The 27,575-nt window shown below is 36.0% G+C and overlaps 4 protein-coding genes and 2 long non-coding RNA genes across 26 annotated transcripts; 2 read left to right on the top strand and 4 right to left on the bottom strand.

The window, feature by feature from the left end:
• Nucleotides 1-93: 93 nt before the first annotated feature.
• On the bottom strand, nucleotides 94-4,721 carry LOC113743269 (uncharacterized). The gene is made up of 7 exons (XM_027271227.2): nucleotides 4,160-4,721; nucleotides 2,790-3,017; nucleotides 2,377-2,450; nucleotides 1,897-2,056; nucleotides 1,658-1,777; nucleotides 1,430-1,538; nucleotides 94-505 (listed from the first exon to the last, which is right to left on the bottom strand). The coding sequence occupies exons 1-7, from the start codon at nucleotides 4,412-4,414 to the stop codon at nucleotides 318-320; spliced, it is 1,134 nt and encodes a 377-aa protein (XP_027127028.2). The 5' UTR covers nucleotides 4,415-4,721; the 3' UTR covers nucleotides 94-317.
• Nucleotides 4,722-5,094: 373 nt separating this feature from the next.
• LOC113743293 (uncharacterized) lies at nucleotides 5,095-10,356 on the bottom strand. 3 transcript variants are annotated; one of them, XM_072049149.1, is made up of 11 exons: nucleotides 10,182-10,356; nucleotides 9,232-9,320; nucleotides 9,071-9,116; nucleotides 8,848-8,998; nucleotides 8,675-8,725; nucleotides 8,076-8,151; nucleotides 7,893-7,944; nucleotides 7,217-7,360; nucleotides 6,989-7,108; nucleotides 5,699-6,410; nucleotides 5,095-5,602 (listed from the first exon to the last, which is right to left on the bottom strand). In XM_072049149.1, exons 1-11 carry the CDS (start codon nucleotides 10,233-10,235, stop codon nucleotides 5,373-5,375), a joined length of 1,725 nt encoding a protein of 574 aa, XP_071905250.1. In that variant the 5' UTR covers nucleotides 10,236-10,356; the 3' UTR covers nucleotides 5,095-5,372. The 3 variants fall into 3 exon arrangements, with proteins under 3 accessions (XP_071905250.1, XP_027127072.2, XP_027127073.2); XM_027271271.2 differs by having other exon boundaries at nucleotides 5,095-6,410; nucleotides 10,182-10,354; XM_027271272.2 differs by having other exon boundaries at nucleotides 5,095-6,407; nucleotides 10,182-10,353.
• An 886-nt stretch (nucleotides 10,357-11,242) lies between these two features.
• LOC113688344 (transcription elongation factor 1 homolog) lies at nucleotides 11,243-13,155 on the bottom strand. Its single transcript, XM_027206149.2, has 3 exons — nucleotides 12,997-13,155; nucleotides 11,800-11,947; nucleotides 11,243-11,662 (listed from the first exon to the last, which is right to left on the bottom strand). Exons 2-3 carry the CDS (start codon nucleotides 11,910-11,912, stop codon nucleotides 11,509-11,511), a joined length of 267 nt encoding a protein of 88 aa, XP_027061950.1. The 5' UTR covers nucleotides 11,913-11,947; nucleotides 12,997-13,155; the 3' UTR covers nucleotides 11,243-11,508.
• Nucleotides 13,156-14,131: 976 nt separating this feature from the next.
• LOC113688242 (uncharacterized) lies at nucleotides 14,132-18,415 on the bottom strand. The gene is made up of 9 exons (XM_027206002.2): nucleotides 18,251-18,415; nucleotides 18,046-18,133; nucleotides 17,783-17,861; nucleotides 16,995-17,079; nucleotides 16,028-16,136; nucleotides 15,532-15,620; nucleotides 15,382-15,446; nucleotides 15,217-15,295; nucleotides 14,132-14,708 (listed from the first exon to the last, which is right to left on the bottom strand). The coding sequence occupies exons 1-9, from the start codon at nucleotides 18,320-18,322 to the stop codon at nucleotides 14,562-14,564; spliced, it is 813 nt and encodes a 270-aa protein (XP_027061803.1). The 5' UTR covers nucleotides 18,323-18,415; the 3' UTR covers nucleotides 14,132-14,561.
• Nucleotides 18,416-18,624: 209 nt separating this feature from the next.
• On the top strand, nucleotides 18,625-24,647 carry LOC113688243 (uncharacterized). Of its 19 annotated transcripts, none has more exons than XR_003447924.2 (10): nucleotides 18,625-18,937; nucleotides 19,106-19,154; nucleotides 19,400-19,542; nucleotides 20,773-20,839; nucleotides 20,988-21,041; nucleotides 21,249-21,323; nucleotides 21,614-21,649; nucleotides 21,954-22,062; nucleotides 22,630-22,687; nucleotides 24,303-24,647. It is a non-coding gene; the product is annotated as an uncharacterized lncRNA (long non-coding RNA). The 19 variants fall into 19 exon arrangements; XR_003447921.2 differs by having other exon boundaries at nucleotides 18,625-18,955; nucleotides 19,078-19,154; XR_011814519.1 differs by adding an exon at nucleotides 22,793-22,898 and having other exon boundaries at nucleotides 18,625-18,955; nucleotides 19,078-19,542; nucleotides 21,593-21,649; nucleotides 22,630-22,659.
• Nucleotides 24,648-25,135: 488 nt separating this feature from the next.
• LOC113743372 (uncharacterized) lies at nucleotides 25,136-25,807 on the top strand. The gene is made up of 2 exons (XR_011813959.1): nucleotides 25,136-25,338; nucleotides 25,430-25,807. It is a non-coding gene; the product is annotated as an uncharacterized lncRNA (long non-coding RNA).
• The last annotated feature ends 1,768 nt before the right edge of the window (nucleotides 25,808-27,575 follow it).

The following is a 27,575-nucleotide window of genomic DNA, read 5'->3' as shown; positions in this document are numbered from 1 at the left end:
TCTTAGAAGCTGAAGGTGCCAGTTCGAGCTTGGGCAAATTGACAACTTGGAGTTTAGCGAAATAAAAATTAAGCTCTAAAGTAAATGACGAACTTAGCAACCCAATCGCATGCCTACTTATTAGTTTCGCCTAAACAACTACAAAATTAAGAACATCCCAATTATCTACATATCCCTTCGGATGATCATTCACAATGTCGTATATAGCATATGCACACTTGCATTTCTGAACAACAATCTTCGAATCACATCTTCCTGTCATATAACGGCAAGAGCAATTAAGTCGGGTAGACTCACTTTCAGTTTCTGCAGCCCTTTCATTTTTCAAGCTCCAGCACAATTTTACCAGGAACATGCCCTTTTCTATCCTTTGCTTGATGGGCCTCTCTAACCTGTGTGATGGAAAACGTTTTTTCAACTGGTATTTTCAACCTTCCAGCCTCAGATAGCCTGCGGATTTCCTCTAAACCTTCAGCATCAGCCCTCATGTAAGTCCACCAGTATTCTGTACCACATCATACCAAAGAATTGGTCAAGTAACCGCAAATGGTTATCTGGAAATTGAATTCTAGGAAACGTTAGTTCCAATGACACAAACTAGTTTTATCTAAACTACCAAAGAACGACGTACAGGTTAATGCTATGAAATTCCAAATGATCATCAAATTCATTATCATATGGGAAGCATCAGTCAGAAACCCAAGCATCATATAATAGGAAGCTGCACTTCATCCATCGACAAAATCCCAAGCGCACATATTTTAGGAACCTTGTGCAATGGGATATCGAGCACATATATGAACTCTTTACCATGAGAATCCCAGTTTTCCCTCTACTGATGTGGTGTAACACACTTCTAGGAAATTGAGTGTCTTCCAAAACAAAGAAGTCTGGCATGAAAGATGATTTTCATCCTCACCGTCCATTTGAGATATAACCATCTCACCACAAGTAGATGAGAAGTTCTCAAAACTCAAAGTGGCTTCTAGAAAACAATTCATGAAAGTTGGCACACATTGATCAAAGAGTTTCATGCCCAAACGAACAACGGGTGATATGGAGCAACTCTTCCAGACAATGCAGAAATCTATCACTAGATATTCTAAAACTTTCTGATGGCACCCTGCTTCTTAGGCCTTTTGTCATACTCATCAAAGAAGTTTTAGTAGAAAAGAAACAGCCATACTGTGGTTTCCCTGATACAAGGTGAATAAGAACTAACTGAATATAAGGTGATGCTCAGGCACACAAATTGATAGATATTGTGCTTAGGCTCAAAAATTGACACAGCATTATAATGTAAACCCACACATAATTATGCTAGAAAAAATTTCAAGTCAGCAAGCGAAATTGATACATATATCTTGCTGTACTTCAATTTGAGCAATAATATCTTCAACACAGATTCTTATCTATTGGAAAACATTACCTATTCCATGAGAATATCGATACTGTATTTGTTTCTTTAACAAAATTCCTGTTGCCAATGGGAGGCCAATAGCTAATCCATACCTATCAGTTAGTGATGCAGCTTCCCCCTATGCAGATAAAAAATAAAAACTTCAATATCATTATGTCCAAAATCAATTAGAAAAGAAAGAAAAAATTTTTTGTCTAAGGAAAACAAAGGACAACTAAAGTATCATAAATCTAATACCTGCAGTGTCATGTAATGTCCTCCCCTCTTTAGAAGATTTATCCCTATTCTTTCAGTCTCAGGCAGACCAATTGTGTCCAGAACAGCATCAAAATAGCCTTTAATTGCTACTTCAAGATCCTGAAACCACCAAAATATCTCAATTTACATAAGGAATTGTGCAAATACTCTAGCCCATCAGAAAAATACATTAAAAGTAGAGATTGATGAAATATATATAATGTAATTGATGTCATCACCTCCATGTTATAGTCAACAGCGTCCTCAGCACCAGCTGCCAGAACACGATCAATACTTTCACCTCCACAAGTGGTTGAAACATGGCAGCCAGCAGCTACTGCGAGCTGAATAGCAGAAAGACCAACTGCACCCCCTCCACCCACCACTAGTACTCTTTGCCTAAAAGATTTGGTACAAGAAAGCTAGTCATGCAGGTATATAGTATTACGAAAATTTTAAGGAACATTTAGTGGCTAGTTTTCTTATGATTTAAGCTTTATTCAATTTCAAACAATGATTATTTGCTTTTAAGTGGAATGAAGTATGTAGACAAAAAGAAGATGATTATTACATCATTAATACAATCACAGGGACCAGTTAAGAGCTTAAAATTCATTGGCAACTTGGGCATACACAAGTAAAAAATCATCAGAGAATGACCTGACATCCCACTCCAAAATTAATGGCTGCTGCCATAGAGTCTAAAGAAAAATAATTACCCCTGTGCAATTCTGGCTGTACTCTTCAATGCACGCCAGGCAGTCAGAGCTGCAAAAGGAATTGCACTTGCTTCCTGTGGGATATTAAAAGAGTATGAATACTTTCCGCTAAGAAACAAAAAATATGAATATAAACATCACAACAGAAGGCAATTAGGATGGGATCAAATGGAGGAAAAATAAAAGAAATGAAAAGCTGGATGAAGCCCGATTAGATTGGAGCAATAGTCAATTATCAAAAACTATATAAGCTCTCAGGAAATTCAAAGAGGAAAAAAGAAAGCACACACGGTAGCTGAAAGATATGCATCATTTTGTTGTTTGAGCACATAGATCAGAGTGCTTAAAGGAACAAAGAGATTTCCATCAATGGATTAAGTAGCATACTAAACAGACAAAAAGACAAGACATACCACATGTGAAATAGGAGCTGGTTTTGGCGCAAGTTCATCTTCTGCAAGAATGGCGTAGTCAGTGTAAGTACCCCTAACAGCGGTTGGGTGCAACGCACCAAACACTTCCTGCCCAATTCCGAGGGAGCGTACAGAGTTTCCTATAGCTGCAACTTCACCACTAATATCACGGCCCAAAATCAAGGGCATGAGTGGCTCAAAAATTGAACGACCATAGCCTGCTCGCATCTGAAAAATAGAAGATTCTGAGAGAGTAAAATTTCTTGTTTAACCTATGAATGAATCAGAGGAAACATGGCTATTAAGAAAAGTTGCTCCAAAATACATCCACATCTTAGATGAATTAAACCATGCAAGGATTTACATAAAACTTCCCCAACATATGTTGAGGCGAGATTGTCTTTATTGCAGAAATCAGAACATCAATGTTTATTAGATGATTTTGAGAATAAACAACTTGTAGTGGATATCTTCCTGTAACCAGTCACTTAACCTTTTAAACAACAAATTTTCACCCAAACAAATCTGCACGAAAGATAATATGCACTCTAAAAGCATCTTTGAGGGAGTCATGACTTGACAACGGGCTACAAAGTCCGACTGATCTTTGTGCAGGTAAATAAATAGATAAATTTTGATGTTGTATCATTTGTCTTTCTTCATTCATAATCTAATTAAATTTATGACATAAACAATCAAGTTCGTCCAAAATGCAATCTAAATCACCAAAAAGCCTAAAATGCCAATCTCAAGCTTATCAGATGAAGTGTGATTCCAGCCATCATTGCATTGTTGTCATGGTAATATTCGTGGCATGCCAGATCCAGAGTGTTGACAAATATCTTTTGCTCCAGTTCTTTGAAATTTTTTACCATTTAACTGCAAGAATCTGTCTTTTTTTTCTCATTAATAGACCCATCCATGAAATTTCAAAATCTTAATGAAGTTCGTCTCTATGAGTTCTCTTGTCTATTCAATGATATTCAACCCAGCCAGATGCTGTAAGCTACAGTTCCTCCCCCCCCCCCCCCTTCTTTTCTTTCTGAATGACATTGCGACTCTTTCAATCGAGCTGGCAACGATCTAGTATCGTTTTAGCGTCCTCCAAATCCATAACAGGACACGTAATACAGCCCTTCACATTATTATCCACAGACGCGAAATTCCTGACGAGTAAAGCGCATCATCTTACATGCACAAAATTTCATATACCTATACGTGTATAAAACACACCATCTTTTTCTCACGATCCAGACAACAAAACAGTGCTTAAAGGATAAATTAACATTCAGCCTCCAGAAAAAATAAACTAATGAAATAGCGTAAGCAATTCAAGCTTTAACACTGATAGTCGCAATTCATATACTCACTCGAGTGTCGAGCGGATTAATAGAGACGGCGCGAGCGCGAACGAGAACCTCATTAGGCTTCAAATCAGGAACATTAACATTATCACGGAGCTGGAGAACATCGGGACCGCCGAATCGCGGCAACAACACCGCTCTACAGCTGGTCACAATGCTTCTATTACAAGTCTTAAACCCTTGCCTACTCCGTAATGATCCATTTCCAGTAATTCTATCACTAACTTTCGTTATTTCAGGCTTTCGCAGTAGTAACCGCATCCTCCACCTCCGCAATTCGGAGAAGCGCTAATATTGGAGCTAAAATTTTTAAACGAAGCTAAGAAATTGCAATTTACAGGCGGAAATGCGTGATGAACATAGAAATTTTAGGTTTATATTGGAGAAGGTTTATTTGAAAGAAACAGCTAGAGAGAGAAGAGGACGTGTAAGTGTTATCATCCGCAGAAGCGCGAGTTTTGGCATGGCAGCGATGGCAGTCATTCGTGGACGCTTCTCAACTTAGTTCAGTTGTGAGGACTCAGCAGAAGGCTTGCATTCCATTTTTGGTATCTACACCCCCGAGTTTCTCCGAGGTTTACACATCACACGAGGGGTGCTCAACGACGTCGTTTCGAATTGATATTATTTCTTCCTTTTTTTATAGGTTTTTTGCCCTTTTTGGGTTTTTTTGGGGGACTTGGGAAAGGAATAAACGGTTTCAAAATTGTATGGGTTTTAATTAGTTAAAATGTAGAAAGCAGGAATTAACCATGGGGCACTTCGAAGCAATGAATCAAAGAATGGATAGCAAATTGAAGTTTCTTTTTTATCCTTTCTCATGTTAGATTTATGGTGTTTCAAATCTGAAGTCTAACCAACTAATTCTGATAATTTAGCATCACAAAATTCAGGATCTTGACTATACATACAATTAAAAAAAAAAAAAAACTAAAGAGCTATTTTCCTCATTCTCATCCAGGGTACAACTAAAACAATGTAACCTCTACTTTGTGTTCAAGGCAAGTTTGCCTTTCTCCTGAAGCAGTCCTCAGCAGCAGTATGTTTGAACAACTTCTGCCCCAATCCTATCTCCTCAAAAATCATACTACTACAACAAATTTTTAACACCTTCTAATCCACCTAGAAGAACTTGCATGGTGAAATAGCCCCCAAACACAAGGCCGGAGATTGACAGCTCTAAGTTAAAGAAAAAATGGAAGACTACAAACTGCCAGAACTACCCTTGCACAGTGTTTTCATCAGAGCTCCCTTCAACCGTACCTGTTGTGGCAGTGTCAGTTGTGCTACTTGTCACAGCAATAGTAGCTTGTGGGGTGCTTGTATTTTCTACACTGTTACTTGCACAAGCCCCAGAAACATTCTCTGGTAAGCCTTTAGGCTCAGTATCTGGAAGAACACCTGAATGACCAATAGGAGCCACACCTGGAGCTCCAGAGAAGTTGGAATCTGCAATAGGGGAAGTGGTAGAGGTTACAGGATTAGCATCTACAGTGTCATTGGAGTTTGTAGCTGAATCCATGGTATTGGCTCCAAAGACATTACTGTTATCCCTCAGAGTTGTGGTAGTCACTACAGAAGAAGTGGCTCCAGAGACATGGGAAGTTGCAACTGGAGCTGCGGTAGAAATAGTGGCTCTAGAGTCATCAGAATTGTCAACTGGAACAGTGGTACTCATTCCTGAAGAAGAGGATCCAGAAACAGAAGAATTTGCAACTGGAGTTGTGGTGGAAACAGAGGCTCCAGAGACATTGGAATAAGTAACAGGAGCTGTAGCTTTGTCTGTTGAAACAGTGGCCTTAGATACACTGGAATGAGAAACTGGACTTGTGTTATTGGCTACAGACATGGTGGCCCCTGGAACATTGGACTGAGCAATTGGAGCAGTGGTTGTGACAACAGGAGCAGTAACATGAGCAACAGGAGCAAAAACAGCAGCTGAAGTTATATTGGCATGAGCATGAGACACTGCAGCTGTTGTTGTGGATAAATTGTCAACAGAAATGGGTGTCGCTGCAGGTCCAGTATTAGCACGCCCCTCATTGTTATGCTGCTGTTCTTTTACTTCAGCTGGAGCCTCTGCCTTATGCTGCTTCTGTGTTGCCTCAGCTGGAAGAGAGACCTTCAAAGTGTTGCCTGTATGAGGTTCGCTCCCTGCTTTATTTTGGTTCCAATTTGCAGATTCAGCATGAAGTTGCTGCAACCTGTAATCAGTTTCTGGCCGACGACAAACCTTTCTCAATGGAACAATTTCCTGCTGACAGCGAAAAGAACCAAATGTTCTTAACTACCTAAATAATGTACCAACACGTAGAAAAAAAGATACTAACCTAAAGAAGAAGACAATATACTCAAAAACATAACTCTACCAAGAAACTTTAAGGAAAACTCTAACAATAATAATTTCTCTTGACAAATACTTCCAGTATGAAGCAAAAAGTTTTGGGCAAAGAACATTCTTATGTATAATTGGATCCAATGGAACCAATCTTCCAAAGTGAAAGCCAAAGGACCAAGATTACCAGTAATTACTTATTGTTCCTCATTTCTATATTTCTTTTAATTTGAGGGGCTGAAAGCATTATCCTATCCACAGAATTTGGACTTCACTATAGTTAATGACAGGTATACAAGCCAAAATAGGAAAATTGCAATTTTCAAGTACCTCTGCTAGTTGTTAAAAAGATATTTTGAAGTCCCATTTCAGAAAAGATTGGGCACAGAGATAGTGATACAGTTCCAGGATAAGGACCCACGGCATCAATAAGAAAAATAACATATAACATGGTCAGGCATGATATCAAAGTTAGGTTCTAAGGAGTAAGAGTATTGTACCTCAGTCTGATCATGATCATAACGCACCAGAAATCGACAGCGGCAACCTCTTACATCATGCCTCCGCCGTTGTGCATCCAGAACATGCGCATCAAAGTAGAGAGCCTGTTCTTTACCTTCCTAATAGTTGTTCAATAGACATCACAAGATGAGTTCAATATCTAAGCAAATATTTACTTCCCCTTGCACCTTATTTCTTTTTCTCTAAAATAGGTGTAGAGCATGAACCTGAAAGCAGAGTATCAAATCTCCAGGAAGCACTGCTACACATTCAGAGGATTCACATGGGAGAGAACGTTGCCTCACATGTTTGCGAACATTGACCCACTCATCCTCCTCCGGTCCAAAACCAGCAAAGCGAACCAGAACTTCCTGAATCAGCAGGACTAATATCACACAAGGTGGAAAATGTAAAACACAGCAGCATAAGATGAATTGACTTGAAAGCAGAATTGCTTAGTGCAGGTGAAGCTGATGAAATCTACAGTACACACACACACACATATATATACACGTGTGTGTGTGTGTAAGAAAAAATGAAGCATAACATAGTCATAGAAAAAGTTCCACTATAATCTATCAGTAGCAGCATGGTAAAAGCATACACTAAATTCTGAATTGCCCACAGAATCAGGTACTGCAAACTAGAACCTAGTAGGTCTGGGATTTGATAATTCAGAGTTGAACCAGCTACTTCCCATGAAACCCACTAGACAATACTAGTCACAGAAACATCAGTATGATGCCATTTATTTAATGCACAGTCAAGTCACAGCCGCAAAAACAAACAAAACAAGTCAGGTTTCCAGAAGTAAACAAAGCCATCTTGGAAGAGACCAACAAGAAAAGAATTGTCAAACAAAAATATCTCCTGGTTTCTAGGTAGTTCAAATTCAGGAATTACCGGATCACTAGTCTCCACCGATCTATGTGATATGAAGGTTGCCACATCATACCTAAGATAGAAACAGCAACTTATCAATGTGTATTTTTATACACAAAATAAACCAGTTTGGTTGGGAAGAAAAGGCCAAAACAAACCAGTTGGCTCCTGTAATTCCTAAACTGGTGTAAATGGAATACTAACCAAGCACCATCTCTTGCAGATTTCGCTTCAAACTCCATCTGTGAGTTATCTGAACCATTTTTGCCAGCACTTTGAACTGTTAAAAACATGTGATCAGGTACACAGAAGACAATCAGCGAAATAAAGCTATGGACAGATTTTTCTTGAGAAAAAGATGAACATCTTCTCAAACCAGGCAATAAACACATGTAGAGCTCAAGAAAAATGTAAGTTCACGCATACATATAGCCTGGATAGATAAAGACAATCAGCAAAATAAAGCAAAAGACATATTTTTCTTGAGAAAAAGATGAATGTCTTCTCAACCAGGCAATAAACACATGTAGAGCTGGAGAAAAATATAAGTTCATGCATACATATAGCCTGTATAGTGATGCTAAAACAGCATGTGTACCTTTTTGTCCAAATATGAGATAAACAAAATGTCACACAGAATTTTGCAGACTATATGAGATAAAGAAAATGTAATACAGAATTTTTAAACTCACTTATCAAGGATGATTAAGCCTTTAAACAAGCAATGGTCGTTAATCTTTGGAAACAAAAGGTGAAACAATATATTCATTAAGGAATTATAATGCTCTGCTTGACAGTTCTACCTGAAGGAGCAGATACAGGTTGTGAAACTTGGGGCACATTCCTGACAATAGCTGAATCAAGAGATGAAGTTACATGTCAAAATATGGCTGGAACTGCACGAAGCCAAATAAGGTGAACGAATGTGTCCAGGTAAGTAGCTACAAGCTACTTCCAGCAGACAAATAAACTGTACCAGGAGGAACAGAAATATGTTGAGGGGCTTGAGGTACATTTCTGGCAGCAGCCAAATCATCACGAGGCACAGGTGATGGACCCACCTTTGCTGGAACCTTAGTTGCTTTGGCTCTAAGAGCATATCTCCTGTTTTGGAACCAATTCCACACCTGCAGTGGATGCTTCAATAGTCATAATTTATCGAAGAAACATCCAGCTGTGGTAAATAAATGCAGTCTTACCTGTTTCATTTGAACAACTACTTTCCCAGATCTTTCAGGTGAATTGCTGGGAAAGGAAAAAGGGGAAAAAAAATTGCATCAAAACCCAACTTTTAGATGCTAATAAGTTCATCAAAATGTTGAACATCCAAGTAATCTGGAAGCAAATGCCAATTAGATACCTGAACTTCTCAGCAAGAGCAAGTAGAATTTCACGTGACGGTACAGCAGTATTATTATGTGCTTGCAAGATAGCTTCCATTTCCGCCACCTATTTTGTTCAACAAAATGACCAGAATTAGTTAAAATCATTCCCAACCAAAGCATAACAAACCTAATCAAGGTAGTACACAGATAATCCAGTTATAAAATGAAATTCCATCACTCAACACGATGCCTCGACCTCGACCTATTTGTCGGAAGATTTGCAACAACTTTCTTAGTCTTCTTAATGGAACAAGAATGAACTTACTCATAAACAATTTGTCAAAGCTTTTCCAAAAATATTTTGGAACTAAAATTTGAGTTAAATTAGTTCAGTATAAGTGTATAATCGTGCCTGCGTAATTTTCTGGATTTGCAACAGCTTTCTTGGTCTTCTTAATGGAACAAGAATGAACTTCCTCATAAACAATCTGTCAAAGCTTTTCCAAAAATGTTTTGGAACTAAAATTTGAGTTAAATTAGTTCAGTATAAGTGTACAATCGTGCCTGCGTAATTTTCTGATATACGTATTTATTAGCTAAGCTTCTTAAAAAAACCCATCTTGAAACAACCCATAAATATTCTGACGAGCCAATAATTGATGATCATCATCATCATAATAAGGTGTTTGACAAGTTTCAAACAACAAATTGTATTACAAGGCATAAAAAATTAAGCTAACACTACAAATACCCGTCATCGAATACAATTATTAGAACTAATTAGAAGAAGAATTCCAGCTTTTAAGCTTCTATATCCACAACCAAATTTTTCATTAGCACGCTGTTATAATTCAGGTATTCTATCTAATATAGGAGAGAAGACTAGTAGTTAAGTTTAATTCGTCGTGTAAAAAATTACAGAGGTTCTTTTAGGCGTGTAATTGTGCCCCAAACTAAAAAGAAAGGGCGGAGAATGATAATTAACCTCAGCAGGGTTGAAGCGGAAGGAAGGGCCGCCATTGCTGGGTGGTCTTCCCATGGAAGAGCCGCTCTTCTATTCTCCTCTCGCGTTTTCAGCTGCTTATTCAAATCTCGGTTTAATTTGGTTTGTCCTCTCGAAAAGTAAAAGACGCGAGGGGAGGAGGAGATAACAAAATAAAAAGAATATGTTACGAAGACAAATAAATAAACAAAAATATTAGCATGAAAGGTTGGTGCTACAAGTATCGAACCCCAGACCTCATAGGAGAATAGACAATTGCAAATTTGATGTTTCTGATTTTTTATTTTTATTTTTTTTAGTTTGTGGTCAGATGCTAAATTCCCATAAATCTCACGTGTACCTTAAAATATTTTTGTACAAAGTGAGAGCATTATTTGGAATTTGGAAAGATATTTAGGAATAACACTATACTTTTGGTGATACAAAAATAAAATTGTGGTTGAAATATAAAAATTGAGTAAAAAAAAAGTGTCTATGACATCACTAATCAATTTTTTTTCACAAATAATAATGAGCGTTGTTAGATAGAGTATTATTTCAGATATTATTTAGAATAATTATTGTATTATATTTTATTATGATATGATATAAGTGAAATATTTAAAAAAATAAAATACATTAAAAAATATATTTGTGATGCAATCAAAAAAAATTTTTTTTTTACAAATAATCTCTCATCTCAACACGCCTATCGTCCAAACACAGATCCAATAGCATCTCGAAACTATAACAGCTCCAAACTTCAAAACTATCTTCTTTCTCAGTTAAAAGACCGAGGGCAGCCGTGGATGTAATGTCTAGCTAGTTGCACGATCAGTTTTCCTAAAGCTGTCAAATTTCTACGTTTAGTAAAAGAGAATAAAAGACTTCCTTAAACTTTTCACACAATCCTTTCGTCAGTTTTTGTTCTCTTCGTTTCCCTGTCAAAGTTTGGATCGAAAAACCAAAACGGTCATCTCATGGCTAATCACTTGTGGTTCTCAATAAGCCACAACAATCTTTTCTTCATTTTTTCGGTTTTAATCATTTGTAGTAGGCCAGAATAACCAGAGCCGAAAATAAAATTCATTCATTAAAACACAAAACAAATTATCCTTGACAAACCACACAGACCAACTTGACACCAATCTACCCGCTTATGCTATATATACATAAACATCTGCGTACATATTGCATCACTAAATTCCCCCTGCCATCCAGAGTTCCCAGTTAGAAGGCTCCACGAATGCCATGATAATACAACAACTTCCAAGCCTTTCTACAAGTCCTCCCACATTACACCAGAACTCAGGAACCTCTGAACTCAACCCTAGGCACCTTCATCTTCAAGGTTATTGACCCGCTCACATTCATCAATCCATTCACTGTAAATATCTATAGGCTCGGTTAATGCTGTCACACTGGTGCTGAAGCTCTCTTGGCAAATCCTGCATACAGCCTCGCCAATCAAGTTCTTCATGTCACTGAAACAAAACAAAGTTCCAAAGTTACCAAAATACTCAGAACAGTATCACAACACAACTCCAAAATAATCCCATGCATCAAAACTGATAGATCAGCTAGAGAACAAAAACTAAAAAAGAAATAACTAAGTACTGACATTCGGCACTCCACGCTTGTGCCATGGTTGCAGAATGGACAACTGAAAACAGTATCAAGCTTGTCCATTCTCTTCTTTGGTGGTGGCTTTGCCCTTGACTTCCTCTTACCCATTCTCTAAGCTACTCTTCTGTTCCTTTCTTTACGTACTGTTCAAAGTATCAACTATCAGCAACTAGTTCAGACATAAAAAATCACAATAAAAAGACATCCAACACAAATTCCAATCAAATTGATGTCCCAGCAGCTGCTTAACAATATATCAAAACAGACAGTCATATAGATCTCATCAATTGCCACTTTGTCTAGATCTTGGAATTGGTCATCACAAGTGCTGGAATGATCCCTCCTTTTAACTTTAGTGCTGTAAATATCACCTAGCTATCAGCACCTCACATCACACAGAAAGAAATACATGCTGAATTGTGTTAAAAGTAATCCAAACAAAACCTCCAATCAAATCCATAGTTGTAAGCAGCTACTTAGCAGTAGATTCACACAGCTAAGACATAGATTTTTACCAATCAAATCAGTTTAGTTTAAATCTTGAAATTAGGCATTGCAAACTTCACAACAATCCTCTTTCTTTGCAAATATCAACTACCAGCACTTCTTGTTTCAGGAAAAATATGAACGATCGGACATCTTTACCACCAAAAAATCCATTTTAAGTCGATTAAATTGACATTTCTCAGTAGCTATTTAACCATTACAAGTCAGGTATCTCGTAGTCAAACAATGGGTTTCATAGCAACCATTAGCCTGAATCTTAGAATCAGCTATTGTAAACGAACATCGTCACTTCACACAATTCTTTTCCTTCATCCTCAAAATTTTTTCCCCTTTGATTGAAGAAAAAAATCCCTAATCTGCGAACTACGAAAAATAACAATCCTGGAAATTAGATTGCTCAAAAAAGCAATTGATGGGCTTAAACTTCAGGAATCGAAGTCAGAAGCTAAAAGCATGCATTCCAAGAAATACAAGAAATCGGGAGGCGAAAAATCTCGTAAAGCTTTTTTTTTTTTTCTTTGAAACACTAACCCTAGAAATACGAATTCCTAATAATTGATCGTATATAAGAAGATGACTAAATTGGACCAAGGTTTGCAATAACATCAAGGAAAAACGGAATCACATCCAGAATAGTATACCCAATTATAAACAACAAATACAAGAAGAGCGATAAAAGGCATACCTTGCAAGAAGAATTCTCCCGTTTTTCGATCGGGTCTCGTCAAAGGAGAGCAGCTACAAAGTGAGTGAACAAAGAGGCACGGGTCCTATTTATAGGCCCTTTTGGGCTATTGGCAGAACAGATTTGCTTTTTCCATGATGCAGTACGACTTTGAGAGCTCGGCCGCGTGTGAAGTATTGGATGGAGAATTATTTGCCAGAATTTATTTGTTTATATCATCGTTACAATTTTCAATACACCTTTTTATTTTTTCAATTACCTTTTTATCTCACATACATCATATCACAAAAAATGTTACAGTAAAAATATCTCAAATAATTTACAATCCAAACAGAGCCATTATTTGGGCGCGGCATAGTGGCAAGGAAAATGTAGTCGTGGCATCATCCATGGTACAATATCTGGTGCGCATTGTACCAGATCGTGTGTGCAACGGGTGGAACCGCGTTCTATATTTGCACAATTGCACCCTCCCCATTTGAAAATATTACTACATAACAATCTAGAAAAAACTCAATTTTTTGCAAATTACCCTGTAGTTGCATGCAGTAAAATTTTTTAGGGCATACGGTGTATAATCCATCTAATATTTTCCATTCTCAAAAGTAAAATAATTTTTTTCCTCCTTTTTAACACTCAGTTATTTGGTTTTCTTGTTTCTTTTGACACAGATTTTCTTTTAGTTGACCGCCAAATTCGATGGGCATATAATTAGCATGCGAAGTGAATTTGACAATGTTGACAAGGGATTAGTAGATATTTAGAGTTTTAGCCAATCAGTTTTACTCGTAAAGAAAAATCTTTGGTCTTCAAAAGTTGGCAAACATCTTTGTCCTATAGTGTATACATACCCCACCCACTAATCCAGGATGTTGGTATTTCAGATGATTCTGCCAAGACAACATAAAGCAAAAGCGAATACGGAGGATACCATATTGACATATTACCAGAGAGGGTTGCATTTTGTTTTCGATGTAATTGTTTCGGGAATGACATGCATAATTTTCGTTAAGCAAAGGAAGCCGGAAGAGTAGGCGCACCAGCGTTTCTGCAAGCTGCCTCGAGAGGATACACTTGCAACTATGAGGGATATCAGAAAGTTCACAGGAACTACAACCATGCCTGCCTTTGTCAATTGGTGCAACTATATCTCATACTATATATAGAAAATTCAGCCACCATTTTCTTCTTAAAAGTTATTTTTTTTTTTTTTTAAAAAAATGACTCTAATTGGGCTTCCGCTCATTATGAGTACCCCAAGAAAGGGGAAAAAAATGCTCACCAAAAAGAACACTGCTGCATCTGTTGCCTTTGGAGCTCAATTCAGAAGAAGATGCAAACTCCTATCTTCTATTAGTCATAGAAAAAATCTGCATTTGTTGCACGCACGCGTGGAACAACTCGAAAAAAAGATCCTTTTGGTGGTTCAGTCCTTGTGTCTGATGATGCTTTTACCTCTTGCTCATCTTGTAATTTCTTGAACTGTTGTCACGACATCTTAGTATCATCAAACACATTCTACAGCTGGCATAGGACGGATGCCGCCTGCGAAGCACTTGCAACTTCTACACATCTGAATCACCTTCGTTCGTCTTACATTTCTGTTTCCTTTTCTTCTGCTTTTTCTTGAGCCTAATGAAATCTTTAATGCTCCTTTCCCATTGTTTCCTGTGCTTCTGGTAAAGGAGCATTGCAGCCCTGGCATCCTCTACCTGAACATACATACCAACATCAGTAACTATAGAGAAGCGTGCGCCAAGGAATGTGCAATGTAGAAAGAAGTAGAACAATTTGCAGGAACAGTAGATACCCTCAATAGAACAATAGTCACATAAGAGATGTATGCAGCTGATATTGTTGGAGAAATTGCTTCACTCGAGCTGTGTTATTTGAAATCTAGGAAAACCGCATGTAAAAGTAGACTTAAAAGTGTTCTTTTTCTTTTTGCACATTGCAATTACATTTCAACATTTGAAATCTTACATACATCATGATGCATGCTGTTGAAGTTAGGGAGATACTTTTTTTTTATTATTATTATTAAAATTCCTACCATTATGATAAAATGAACATCAAGACGAGAATCTTACTCCTGTAATCGAGAGGCATTTATATCTTGCGGACTAATAGAGAATTTATGCTATATTTCAAGCCCACTATCAGTAAACAAACTAATTGAAAAGAAAAAATAAATGTAACAGCAAAAGGAACTAAACTAACCGGGCAATGCTCCCCATTTTGAATTTCCACCCCGAGATAGTCAGCTGCAAGATAACGAAGTGCCCGGCTACGCCCTTCTCTGATTCATCAGTATCAGCATATATTAAACAATGATCAGCGTTCCTGAAGAATGTAATAGCAATTGAAGGAAAAAGGAAATCATACTTTAAAAAGTGTTGATACTCTGATGTATCTCGTATATCTTTCTTCGGATGACTTAAAAGCAATGCCTACACAAAAGCTCCCTAGTGTTTCAGATTCACTCAAACCGGTCAAATATTACATCTACAAGGTGTTGAAGAATTTGATACTAGCCTTAAGATCATTGTGCAAGGCATGGCCAACAAGAATCCTTCCCTTGAGAAACTCCGCCACTTTCCTCTGAACTGAAATAAAGTCCTTTGCTGCAGATGAAATCAGTGTCAAATATTTGATAAAAGACAAAAAAGAAAAGATCAGTAAATATATTTTTAGAATAAAATTACAGGTCATACTTCAACGACTGTTAGAAATATTTATATCCAGAAGTTGGATGTCCAATAGTAACTGAAGTAAAAAAAAGGCTCTTAGCTGAGCACTGCAATAAAAAACTTTCTTTGGAATTCAGTTATTACTCCAAAAGCTTCTGGAGTCCATAACATCTAACAACACATTGCTGATAAAAAAAAATGCAACTAATCATAGGCTTCAGAATTCAAAAATAAAGATTTTGATAATTTAGTTATTTTGCTTTTTAAAAAGTAACTATAAATTCCATTTTGAGAAATGTGCAATCCAGATTCTTACAGCAAAATTTCAAATTTGGCCAAACCTTTCCTCAGATCACGAGGTCGAATTCCGCTAATTTTTGTACGGAAGTCAACAACCTTCTCTACTGGACGGACATATTCATCATATATAACATTGCCCCATTTGTTTACCTGTAAGAAACTGGAAAGCATTAAATAAACATTTACAACCAAAGCGGCCAACATTAAATTGATATGGAAATTATTAGCCTCTTCTAAATCCTACCATGTAAAGCATTTCCTTGGCATTCTTCGCCAAACAAATTTACTACAAAACTTGCTTAATACTGCTACCTTAACCTTCTTCAACTCTTAGATTCTGACCATGACAGAACAAGAACATGTACATGCCAGAAGTAAAACAGGCACAAGCTAAAATCTCTGTTTTAATCTGAAAAGAAAATCTGACCAAATGCTCCAATCCTCCACTTACAAGCATTGATCAACACCCAAATACATCTCGTCACCCCACATTCACAGCATACATGCATAAGATCAAGAAAGCAGTGACTGATTTTCACCCAAATTCACACGCGTGGTTTACACATTTTCAGTCTATTTTCACTTATTCCCAAGGAGCCTGTAAACAGAAATTGGTGATAACTCTATCTTCACACCATATATAATGTATGAGGGACACTTTGACAAAATAACTAGTACTATATGCAGACCTTTCATTTAGAAATATGGATGATGTAAGAAGATAACAACACATCAAGTCGCTAATTTTCAATTCTGATAGCCAAAGCTTCTTTCCTTTTCATGCTATACTGAAAATTTATGTATTTACTATAATTCAACTTGTTCAAGTATATAAAATAAACTTAATAGTAGTTTTCTATTACACACAGCTAAAATGAATATTTCTTACATCAACCTCAAGAGAGAAAATTTAAAAAAGAAAAATCATATAAAAGATCAAAAGGAAAAACTTAATAAATTTTTTTTAAAAAATGCAGTGATACACGCAAAAGTTGTAACCAGGGATACCAGTGTAATTCGTCCAAGAGCACTTTTGTTTCCCATAGAACTGACGCCGACCATTTCGCAATCCATGGCTAAAACATCTGTGACACTGCAATGTGGTTGATAATTGTCAAAAAATAATAACTTTGAACAAGACAAATAAAGTATAAGCATACCATTGAATGAAGTATGCTTCTTAGATCCCACCCCTCCCCTACTACCAAAAAGAAGAAGAAGAAGAAGAAGAATGAAGCGAAAACAAAATGTTACCAACGAACAAATGCCAAAATTGGAACCACTACATAAAGGGCTAACATTTCCTTATTGTTTCTTCTGGATTATTTGAAGATTGAGAATTCATTCACTATCATAACAGCTATAACTCGTTAATTCAAACACATAAGCTCGCTCACATATTCTATAAACATAAATATTAAGAAAACATCCGCACTTCACTTGTTAAGCATGCTGCTATTTCCCACATTACCACATCATAAAGATTATAGTCAGCCATCTTCCCCGCATCACCTACCCCTGCCGTCCCCCCCCCCCCCCAAAAAAAAAACCACATATCAAGCCCAAAAAAGTCCATACACTGTTTAGGAGGATTTTTCAAGTTTATCCTTCTCTTTATGAAATACGGAAACTTTAGCCTAAAAGCTCAAATTAGTCAATACCCGACCTGAATTCCCTTCCTCGACTGAAAAATTCATTTAAACATAAATTTAAGAATAAAAATTATAAATGAATAACTAAATAAATAAACCCCACAAAAGGATACTACAACTTAAAGTAAAAAGCTTTTCCTGCACCTGGAATCAGAGGAGCTTGGGATCAATGGGTTAGGCTTAGAACCATCAGTCTCAGTCACTGGCCTCTCTTTACGCTTCCCTGAGATTATAACCAACATGAGAACATAGAAAAATGCAAACTTTTATCGAACATTACTGTGAATGGACACTGCAATAACTAAAAAACCAGTGAATCAAAAAATTGTGTAGAATCATACTTTAAAGACTAGTATACATCAGACTCAACCACTTAAAGTACCAGCAAAAAAAAAAGTGGGATTGACCTAAAATGGAATTCTGGGATTCTGGTTCTGATTTCTGTTGTTGGCTTCTGGTGGACTGTTTCTTTGGGCCATTGCTCTTTATCAGCTTCTGCATATACGAGTGAATTAACAAAGAAATACAAGCAAAAAAAAAATGGTAGAAGAAAAGAATTAGTATTTGAATAAGTTAATGTGAAAGTGGAGGAACTATAGAGTTGTAGATTACTTGACGGAGCAGCTCCCAGTTGGGGTTGAGCTGATGCTCCTTAGGATTAGGGCTTCGCAGCTTCCCCTTCATCTTTCTCTTCTTCGTTATTTTTTATCAAACAACTTCCCAGGCACATTTATTTCAACACACCGGTTAAGCGACGTCGCTTGGGATGATGACTTTCCAGTTCTCACTCGTAATACGGCCCCGGTTGGGAGTCGGCGGGTTTGGTTAGATAGGCGTTTATTTGTATGATTTATTTGAGATAATTACTGTAGCACTTTTTGTGATGTGATGATATGAGATAAAAAGGTAATTGAGAAGATAAAAAGATTGTTGAAATTTGTTTATCAACATAAGTAGATAACATGGCAACTCCATTCAGTCAGAATTTTCGTCGTCCTCTCACGTGCCCGGCATGTGGATTGGAATCATCATGTTGTTCGCGCATCGCGCGTTAGTTTTCCCATCTGGCCTCGCCTGCCAGTGTCCCATGTGCCCGTGCTTCCGTCTTTCTGATCTTCTGCTGCATTTGCTCTCTTCCCGCTGCATTCTCTCTCCCACTACATTCTCTTTCTTTCTTTTTTTGGTTTTTTTTTGGGATAATGTTGCTCTATCACTTATCCGCATCCTCTGGAACCTGGTACAAAATTTTGTTGACCTCCTCCTTTGTTGTAATAGGCTTTCTTCTTCATCTCCGGTGAGGTCAGATCTTCTCTTCAGGTTGCCTCTGCTCTGCCCCTCTTTTTTTTTTTTTGCTAAAGTTCGTATTTCTTTTGTCCCTTGTCCACTGACGTGCAGTTTTCTGCTTTTTTTTCTCATCCACGGGCTTGTTACCGCCCAAGGACGTGCCATCTTCACTGTTGGTTGCAGATCTTGTGCTTTCTTCTTTCTCTCCAGTGAGGTCGGGTCTTCTCTTCAGGTTGCTCTGTATTCATGTTTTTCTCCTCCTCTGTAAAAACTTGTTTGATGCTAATGGTTCTTGTGTTTTGTTGTGCAAGCATTTTTTTCATTGCTTTTAGGAGACTGGTTTGTGATTTCTTTGGTAGCTGGGATTTGGACTCTCGAAGCCGTTTGTTTGGCTGCCCCTCTTTACTTGTCTTTCCCTCTCCTCCCCATCATCAAATTCCAGCCACATCTTCTAATGTAGCTCTCTACTACTTACAGACGGAATCCGCAGTAGAAGTTTTTGAACTGAAAAAGGAAAGCTAATCTCAGGGAGATAGACAGAAGAGAAGGTACGAGTACGACGGCGTCCAAGATGCAGAGTATCGCGGTTCTTCAGACCGAGAATAACCTTGCAACCGGAGGTATACTTTCTTCAACTTTCTTCCGCGCTCTTTTTTCTTTTGTTTCAATTAATCTGAATTTCTATCTACATTTCAACGGAGTAGTAGTATATCGTCCTTAATTGGTGCACAACATTAGGAAATCTTGTTCTCTTTCGTTGTTTCCCCTCTTTAATAATCGAACCACTTCAAGAAAAAAACCGACCTTGGGAATTATTTTGCCCTAATACCCATTGTGGGTTTCGTAAATTTTGGTAATTTATTATATTTAGCTAAGAGAATTGGAGGTTTTGGTATAATTTGTGTAAAATTCCACGATTTTTCGGCTAGCAGTTTGGGTTTTAGAATTGCTGGCTTTGTCTGAATTGTTATCTCTTCTATATTTAATGGATATCTGAGGATCATTTAGTATCTGAAACTAATAAATCTACCAACGCTTACAGTCATGAGTGTAGAGTTAACTAAATATGTTAACCTCTTTATGAATAACTTTTTAAGGACTTTTATGCTAATTCTTCGCATTCAAAAAGGAGATAAATGGAAGAAACATTATTTTCTGATATTAGAGACACCTGCGGGAAAGAAGATGATAGCAAGTTACTGACCCCAGGTAGTATGAGATGAGATTGTATTGTAATTGAGCAGGGTTCACTTATCATAATAGATTGAATTTTGTAGTTTTGAACTGATACATTGTTCTTTTGATTGACTGAGTGGCAATTTGGGAGCCATGCAGTTTGTTTTTCTTGTTTTTATTTTCTTATAATCCAAACCTGAAAAGGATTTGTTTTTTCTCTTCCGAGTGATTGTTTGGTTTTCCAAAGATTTAAATTTTCCAGAGATTGATTGTTTGGTTTTCCGAAGGTCAATCTCTTTAACCCAAGAAAATAATAATATTAAACTGAAAAACAACAAAAATGTTGTCTTGGGAAACTATTGTTTATTTACATGGCTTGGAAGTTGAAATTGTCAGAAACAAGAAGCTCACTTTCTCTGATGGTCATATTTCTTCATCAGGTTGACCATTGCCAAATAGAAGAGCTTAGCCACAAGACATCTCATAGCAATATCACGTCTTATTGTTGAAAAATTTGATTTTATGGTAGTGTTTGTAGGTTGAGTTATGACCCATGATTTATGCTCAGGCCCTTAAAATGGAGATATATAGTTAAGAAAAGTATAAAGGATTGGGGTGGCTTCAACATTTACCTTCAACTAATTTTCCCTTGTGTTTTTCCTTTTTGAATTCAGCTTTGTGGAAATTGTGGCTCCTGTTTTCTCGCGGGATGCTTGGCGATGTGTTTGGCATATGATTCAGGTTCCCTTCTCTAACTTTGTCATTTGTATACGTATGTTTTAAGCCTTGTTGTACCTCCAACTATTTTTGCTTTTAGCTGCTCTCATTAGCCTTGGTTCTTTCCAGCTTAGAGCTCACACTGATTTTTTACTTTCAATAACATTTCTAGAATGATTTGGTGCATGGTTGGGGATTGGATTTTGCGCTAAGGAGATGTGTGGAGGTCAGTGGTTTTATTTGTTTCTTATCACTGTATTATTTGAAAGATTTAGAAAAGAAGGCTTGTCTACCTGCTTTTCATATTCCTGTTGGAAGGAGAGATCTGCGGGACAGTGGCATGTAAAACAGATAAAATTGGAAAACATGTATTTATTTCAAATGGATGTCTGCGTATTATCAGTTTCATTGTAAGTGTATTTTGCCTGTGCAGCCTGCACATGAGAAAATTGATGTGGTTGACTCTCAGTGGATAGTTCATCAAGTTATTCCTTCTCTGGGAAGTCAGGTCAGTTAACTACTTTATTACAACCATCGGGACTTGTTTTTCCTTTTCCTAGAGGTGATTAAAATAATGAAGTTTAGTTGTTTGCAAATGTTGTTCTGTTCAACTTTAATTTCCATTTTTGAGCAAATGGTTCTTCATTTATAATATAAGCAACTTTTTAGCAGCAACCCCCTTATTTACATTTTTTTCTTCCACGTCAGTTATCCTACTTGTCCCTTGATCTGGTTTCCCCTCATTTAGATTTGTTTTGTTGATAATGATGCTAACAGCTTCAGCTTCGTTGATTCCAGGGTCAATCTGAAAATGGAAAAGCTCCTTGGCAAGGGGTATGTAAGCTGTTACTTGTTCGGTTTCCATTTCAACCTTTCTGTATATTTTTTTATTGAGGCCTTTTCTTTGTCCTTCGTTTTTTTTTGCAAAAGTCAACTCTGAAAGCTTCTTCATCCAATTTTATGGTAATCTGAGTTATTCTATATCACCTACATTCTAACAATCATGTTTAAATTAGGATTCATAGGTCTTATATCTGCACTCTGTTTGAATTGCATGATTTTGCATTGAACTGAATTTCATTAGATTTGTCCAAACATCAAGTAACTAGCTTGAATTCTTTTCTATCTAATTTGGTAGGTAAGAGAGAGGTGCAGAAGTGAGTGGGTGCAGTTTCAAGATCGCCTAGCCAATGCAGATAAGAAATATATTGAACAGTTTGGGAGGACTTTGAATTAGCTAATTTCTGGTTATTACCTGTAACTTTCTTCATTTTCTTTTGTCCTTTTTCCATCTTTGTATCATTGTACGGAAGGGTGTTTTGGAGCCCAATTCTCTCACTCGATGTCTTTAAATTTTTTTTTTTTTTAGCTTCTAGCGGGCGGTAGCTGAACTTCCTGTAGTAGTGAAAACTAACGATCTGAAACTGGAAGAGAGTGATCCTTTTTTGTGTATAAATAGATTAGACTTTGCTTCATTTGACTCCCATATTGCCAATATTCATTTCCTTTTCTTTCTTTTTTCTTTTCCTTCTGTTTTTTTTCGCCCTTTTTTCCTTTTTCTATTTTCTTGAGGCGGGGAGGTGTGGGTGGGAATCCGTTGGTTGCCTCATACTGAACTCACCCGCTTACAGTTGTTATTTGGAGAACCATCCCCTGTTACCACTTTATTGAGCTTATTACCATCAGCAGTGGGATTATATGAGTTGGAGTACTTACCTACTTTCTGTTTAATATTTCACTATTAAGTTGCGAATTTGGAGACGGAATTTCTGTTATATGCCAAATTTCTAATATTCTGGGTATCTCTTTTGCAGGAACGAGGTATTTGAACAACAGAAAGTTTTGTATCCTTTTAAGTTTTCTTGCATTTGGGTATTGATACTACTCACCTTTATTGCTCTGACTCCTACTTCTTTGCACAAGTTCCCTTTGACCTGCAATGCTTCTTTACTTTTTTTTTCTCTTAACTTCTTGTAGCTCTGATTGGAAAAGAAATATAGAGACATTGGAGAAAAATAGTGTAACCAGTCTGAGGACATTGATCAATCTTGGTTCTGAAGTGTACATGCAAGCTGATGTTTATGTCTCTTCATACCATATCAATGTCATTTTACTTGGTTGTACATAGGATTAGTATACATTTGAAGTGTTTATCAAGATATGAAAGAATTCATTTCTCTTTTGTTTGAGGTGTGTGTGATTTATTATAACTCTATATGTTTGTGTCTGCCTATGCACTGAAAAAAAAAAGAAAGTATATGGTACCTTAGTTGTTCCAAGTATGTCTTCAGCTATGGTGAACAAAGTGTTGTAGGTTCTTTGGGCTACGAGCTTGGGTTTTGGTAGTCTCAGTACCAGATGGAATCATGTCAGATTGATATAGGGTGCAAGAGAAGTGTTCTTTACTTGATGTGATGGTGCTTACTGTAAACAAATATGAGAGATAATTGCAGAAACAAGGCAAAAACAATCAATTATGGGGACAGTTCAAAACTTTAACAGCTTACGAATAAGCGATCGAACCTGAATTTATCTTTCCTGATTTCCAATTTTCAACTCTAGATATTCCCCAGGCAATCATGACCTTCAAGCTTCTCATCATAACTATGCGTCTTTAGGAAACATCTGTTTTTTTGAACTTGATAAGTGGAGCCGATCCATGTATTCTTAAGGTAGCTATGTCAATGATTGAGTTGGAATGGAACAAACAAAAGAGAATGATTTATAATGTCAATGTATCTATGAATGATTTATAAGCCTATGTGCTTGATTTATCAACTCTAGATATATTGAGTGATTGAGTTGGATCTATTACAATTATCTATTGATTGAATACCTTGAGCTTTTTGCCAAAATCTGTCTCAAAACTGATTTTGATTTGTAGCTATGGTACATTTGCTACTTGAGGTTGTGATGGTTATGTTGATGTGTGGGATGGAAACAATAAAAAAAGGCTGTATCAGTTATTTTTCCTTAACTGAATTTGAAATGTCTTCCGCTCCATGACGACATTTGTCAGTTTTTTATCATACTTGTTATATTTGTCAAAACAAGGGTTCTTTTTTTTTTTTTTGTTTTTTGCCTCTGAATTTGAGATTATGATTTCTTTGTTATACTAACTTATTCTATTGTTCGTGGAAATTTATTACTTTAGCTCATTTTTCTGAAAGTGATCAATTGGAATGCTAAAGCAAGATGAATTGTATTAGAGATTTCTTTTTTGTTTCAGACTTTGACAAATGCTGTTTTATATCCTGTAAATGATGTTCTTCTGTGTTTGGTTCTTTCTGCGAGATGTTACTTTTGCTTCGGTGCGTTGTGTATAAAGGCATCTTCATAAGTTACTTGTGTGAGTACTGTTTTGAATGATTACACTTATTCTTCTTGAATGATTTTGAATGCTTTTGACTGAATAAATAGTGTGTGCAGACTAGGAATTCATTGGTTATTTTGAATGATTTTGAATGCTTCTGATTTTTTGCTGCAGAATGCTGAACTGACTGCTCATGTGGCTAAGCAGTAAAGAGGAAGGAATCTGCTGTCCTATGTTAGGCATTGTCGTTTGATTATGAGTGCAGTTTCATTGGATGTTTTTTAGTTAATGTGTATTATGTAGTTATAGTTGTTAGAGGACTCAAGCACAGAAATTTTGTAATAGCTAGGTTGTTGCCATTTCAGTTTGTTGCCATTCTGTAATAGCTAGGTATGTATTGATCATATAATTTCTGAAGCATTCTTGATGGGAGAAAAAGACTTTGGGGTAAAGAATCAAGAAATCATATAGAGAACAAAGTTGAAATTAATGTAAGACGAGACCATACAGCTTTCCTAAGATTGATTCTTTATTTGGTTCATTATTTCTGAAATAAGTTCAATTCTTTGACCACCTTTTTTTTGCACATTACTTTTTCATTTTTTTGTGTTCATCCTAGATTAGATTAATAGTTTAAATATACTTTCCACAGTAATTAATTTATAATCAGTTCCACAATTTAGGTCTTGGTTTTCTTTTTATGACGTTTGTATAATAACCTATAAAAATATTGGGTATATCATAATTGTTAATGTGTCTAAAACAAAATGACTTCTTATATACAAAACAATTAATGTCATTCTTATATACAAAACAAGTAATGTCATTTTTAGTGTGAAGTGTCTTATTGAATTTCACTTTGTATATTTCAAGCTTCTCTGGCCTCCAAAGACGAAAATTCGCTGAGAAGACGAGCAACAGCCATGATGAAAGGATTGTTTTACTACCATTACTTCCTTACAAGGACTAAGGACAATTCATGAGGTCCTAGAATCCGGTATTTATTACTACCATTATATATATATTTTTTGCTTAGACGGTATTTATTATGGCTGATATGGTTTCTTTTGTTACTTTATAAACAAATCATGAAACCTCAGAATCAGTTCTCCATCGTATTGTCTCATCTATGAATCCATTCCTAAAACATGACTGGACTACATTCAATTGCTTCTATCAATTTTATCTATCAAAGTACAAGTACAAGCTGGTATAGTTTTGCATTCTCTAACCTTATTAACTCTCTTTCTTTTGTACATATGTGTATTTACTTATCACAATTTTTTTTCATACATTTATAGGATCTGCCAGAATTTGCGAATCTAAGGCTAAATGAAGATAGTACGACGACTATAACTCTTACAAATAGTCATAAATATTTTCATGTTGGTATGACCGGCAGATGTTTTGATCAAAACTGGAACCGTTTTGTTATTGATCATGATCTAAAAAATGGCCAGATATTGCTTTTTATTCCACAATCCAAGACTCCCTTTGCTGTGCTGGTGTTTGACCACAAAGGAATAGAGAAGTTGTTTCTATGGCAGTTTGCATTTTTCATTTGATGGCACATCTGATTTACGCTGATTCTGCTTCAACGCAATGCACGGCATTTGTTGTATTTATGTTCTTAATGGAAAAAAGTTCTGGTTAGAAAAATGCTTCCAAAGCACTGCAAATTTAATGTTTAGCAAGTTCCTACTGTTGTAAACAACAATTGAAGCTTTCATAATGGATGTTCCAACGGCATTACTTATTAAACTTTGATGTTTAGCAATAAAGTTGATCCTACCTTTGGTTACAAAAAACAAATGGCTGGTATATATTAAATTTAGAAAAATGCTCCATTAAATTTGCATTAACAAAACTTCAGAGTTTGGAAGTTCCTATTAAAAATTTAGAAATTTAAATTTGCATTTCAGACTTTGGAAGTTTAGCAAAGTTTAGCAAATTTAGAAATTCAGGCTTTGGAAGTTCCAAAGCACTTCCATTAAATTTAGAAATTTAGCAACTTCCATGAAAGTTCGTAGCCAAGAAATATCAACAAACCTTCAGACTCATGGTATATATATACTAAAAAATGTATATTTCTAAATAAAATGTTATTTTTCTTACTTCAGAAATGGAATGGGCATTTTACATTACTATCGCGCGAAGCGCGTTATTGCCTCCTAGTATGAAGAGTTATTAGAACATTGAGTACAAGTCATTATAGATTTAATTTCACTATAATTACTTATATAACCTTTCAGACATTTAAGGTTAGGGGCATGTTTGGTATGTTACAATATTTGGTACCAAGTTGAATATCAAGTACAACTGAATAAAACTTGTATTTTGATAGAATTACATAAAAGTCCTTTTAATCATTTGTTATACTAACATCCAAGCCTTCCAATTTCCTGAAACCTTTCTCATCCGTTAAGGAATTAATTGGATGTTTACATAATTGAATTTTAATTAAAATTAATTAACTTTATTATTATCTGAATAATCAATTATCATATTTATGTCCCCATGTTTAGCTGATACCCTTTCTTCTTTTTTGGTTTCACCTCTTTAATTTTATTATGGCTATTAAATATTTGGTGGAATTCATAACTTTTCCTTTAAATTGAGGTGAGTTCTTTGGGTTTGTCTTCTTCGATTGTAGTTTTTTTTTCTGATGATTGATTTATTCAAGAACTCCATATAGTTTGCCTTTTGATACTTCTAATTTCAAAAACTGACTAATTGTATTGTTTTTCTTAGTAGATCCCAGAGATTCTATTTCTGGTCAAAGTACAATTTGAGATAATGTTGTCACTTTCTAAAATAATCAGAAAAGCAATTTTATCATATTCTCCCTCTCAACCAAGGTATTATCTCTTTATTTAAGTCAAATAACCTTATTTTTCATGAACTTTCTCCTATTATTCTTGACTCCAGGGATCTATTGACTACATTCCAACAATTATGGTTCAAGTAGTTATTTTTTCATGTAATATGATTTGAAATTTAGCTTGTGTTTATTTTAATTGGGAATTTTATGATTGTAAAATTTATTAACTTAGAATTTTGTACTTCATTGAAACTAAAAAAGAAAATTAATCATGCTACATAGTACTAAGATGTCATTTGCACTCTATTTGCTTTCCATGTTATGATCTCGTTCTTGTATTATACTGTTTATATAGTTTCAAATACAAAAAATTTATTTTTTATGCTATCTAAAAGAAATTGTAGTGGAACTTGATGAGTTTAAATGCTTTAGCTACACTACCATTTTTATTGCATTGTATTAATTCATTTACTCATAATTGTATGTTGTACAATGATAAATAATGTTTCTTAATTTGATTGAAGCAACTATTATCCATAGTTCAAACAAGTCAATTAAGTAGAGATGTTATATTGAATACTTATACAAGTAAACATTGAAAAAATATCATTAAGCAGTTTCTATCT

The sequence above is a fragment of the Coffea arabica genome, chromosome 5e, assembly GCF_036785885.1.
Source record: "Coffea arabica cultivar ET-39 chromosome 5e, Coffea Arabica ET-39 HiFi, whole genome shotgun sequence".
Taxonomy (NCBI): domain Eukaryota; kingdom Viridiplantae; phylum Streptophyta; class Magnoliopsida; order Gentianales; family Rubiaceae; genus Coffea; species Coffea arabica.
The sequence above is the reverse complement of the archived record's forward strand: the minus strand, read 5'-3'. Positions and strand labels throughout refer to the sequence as shown.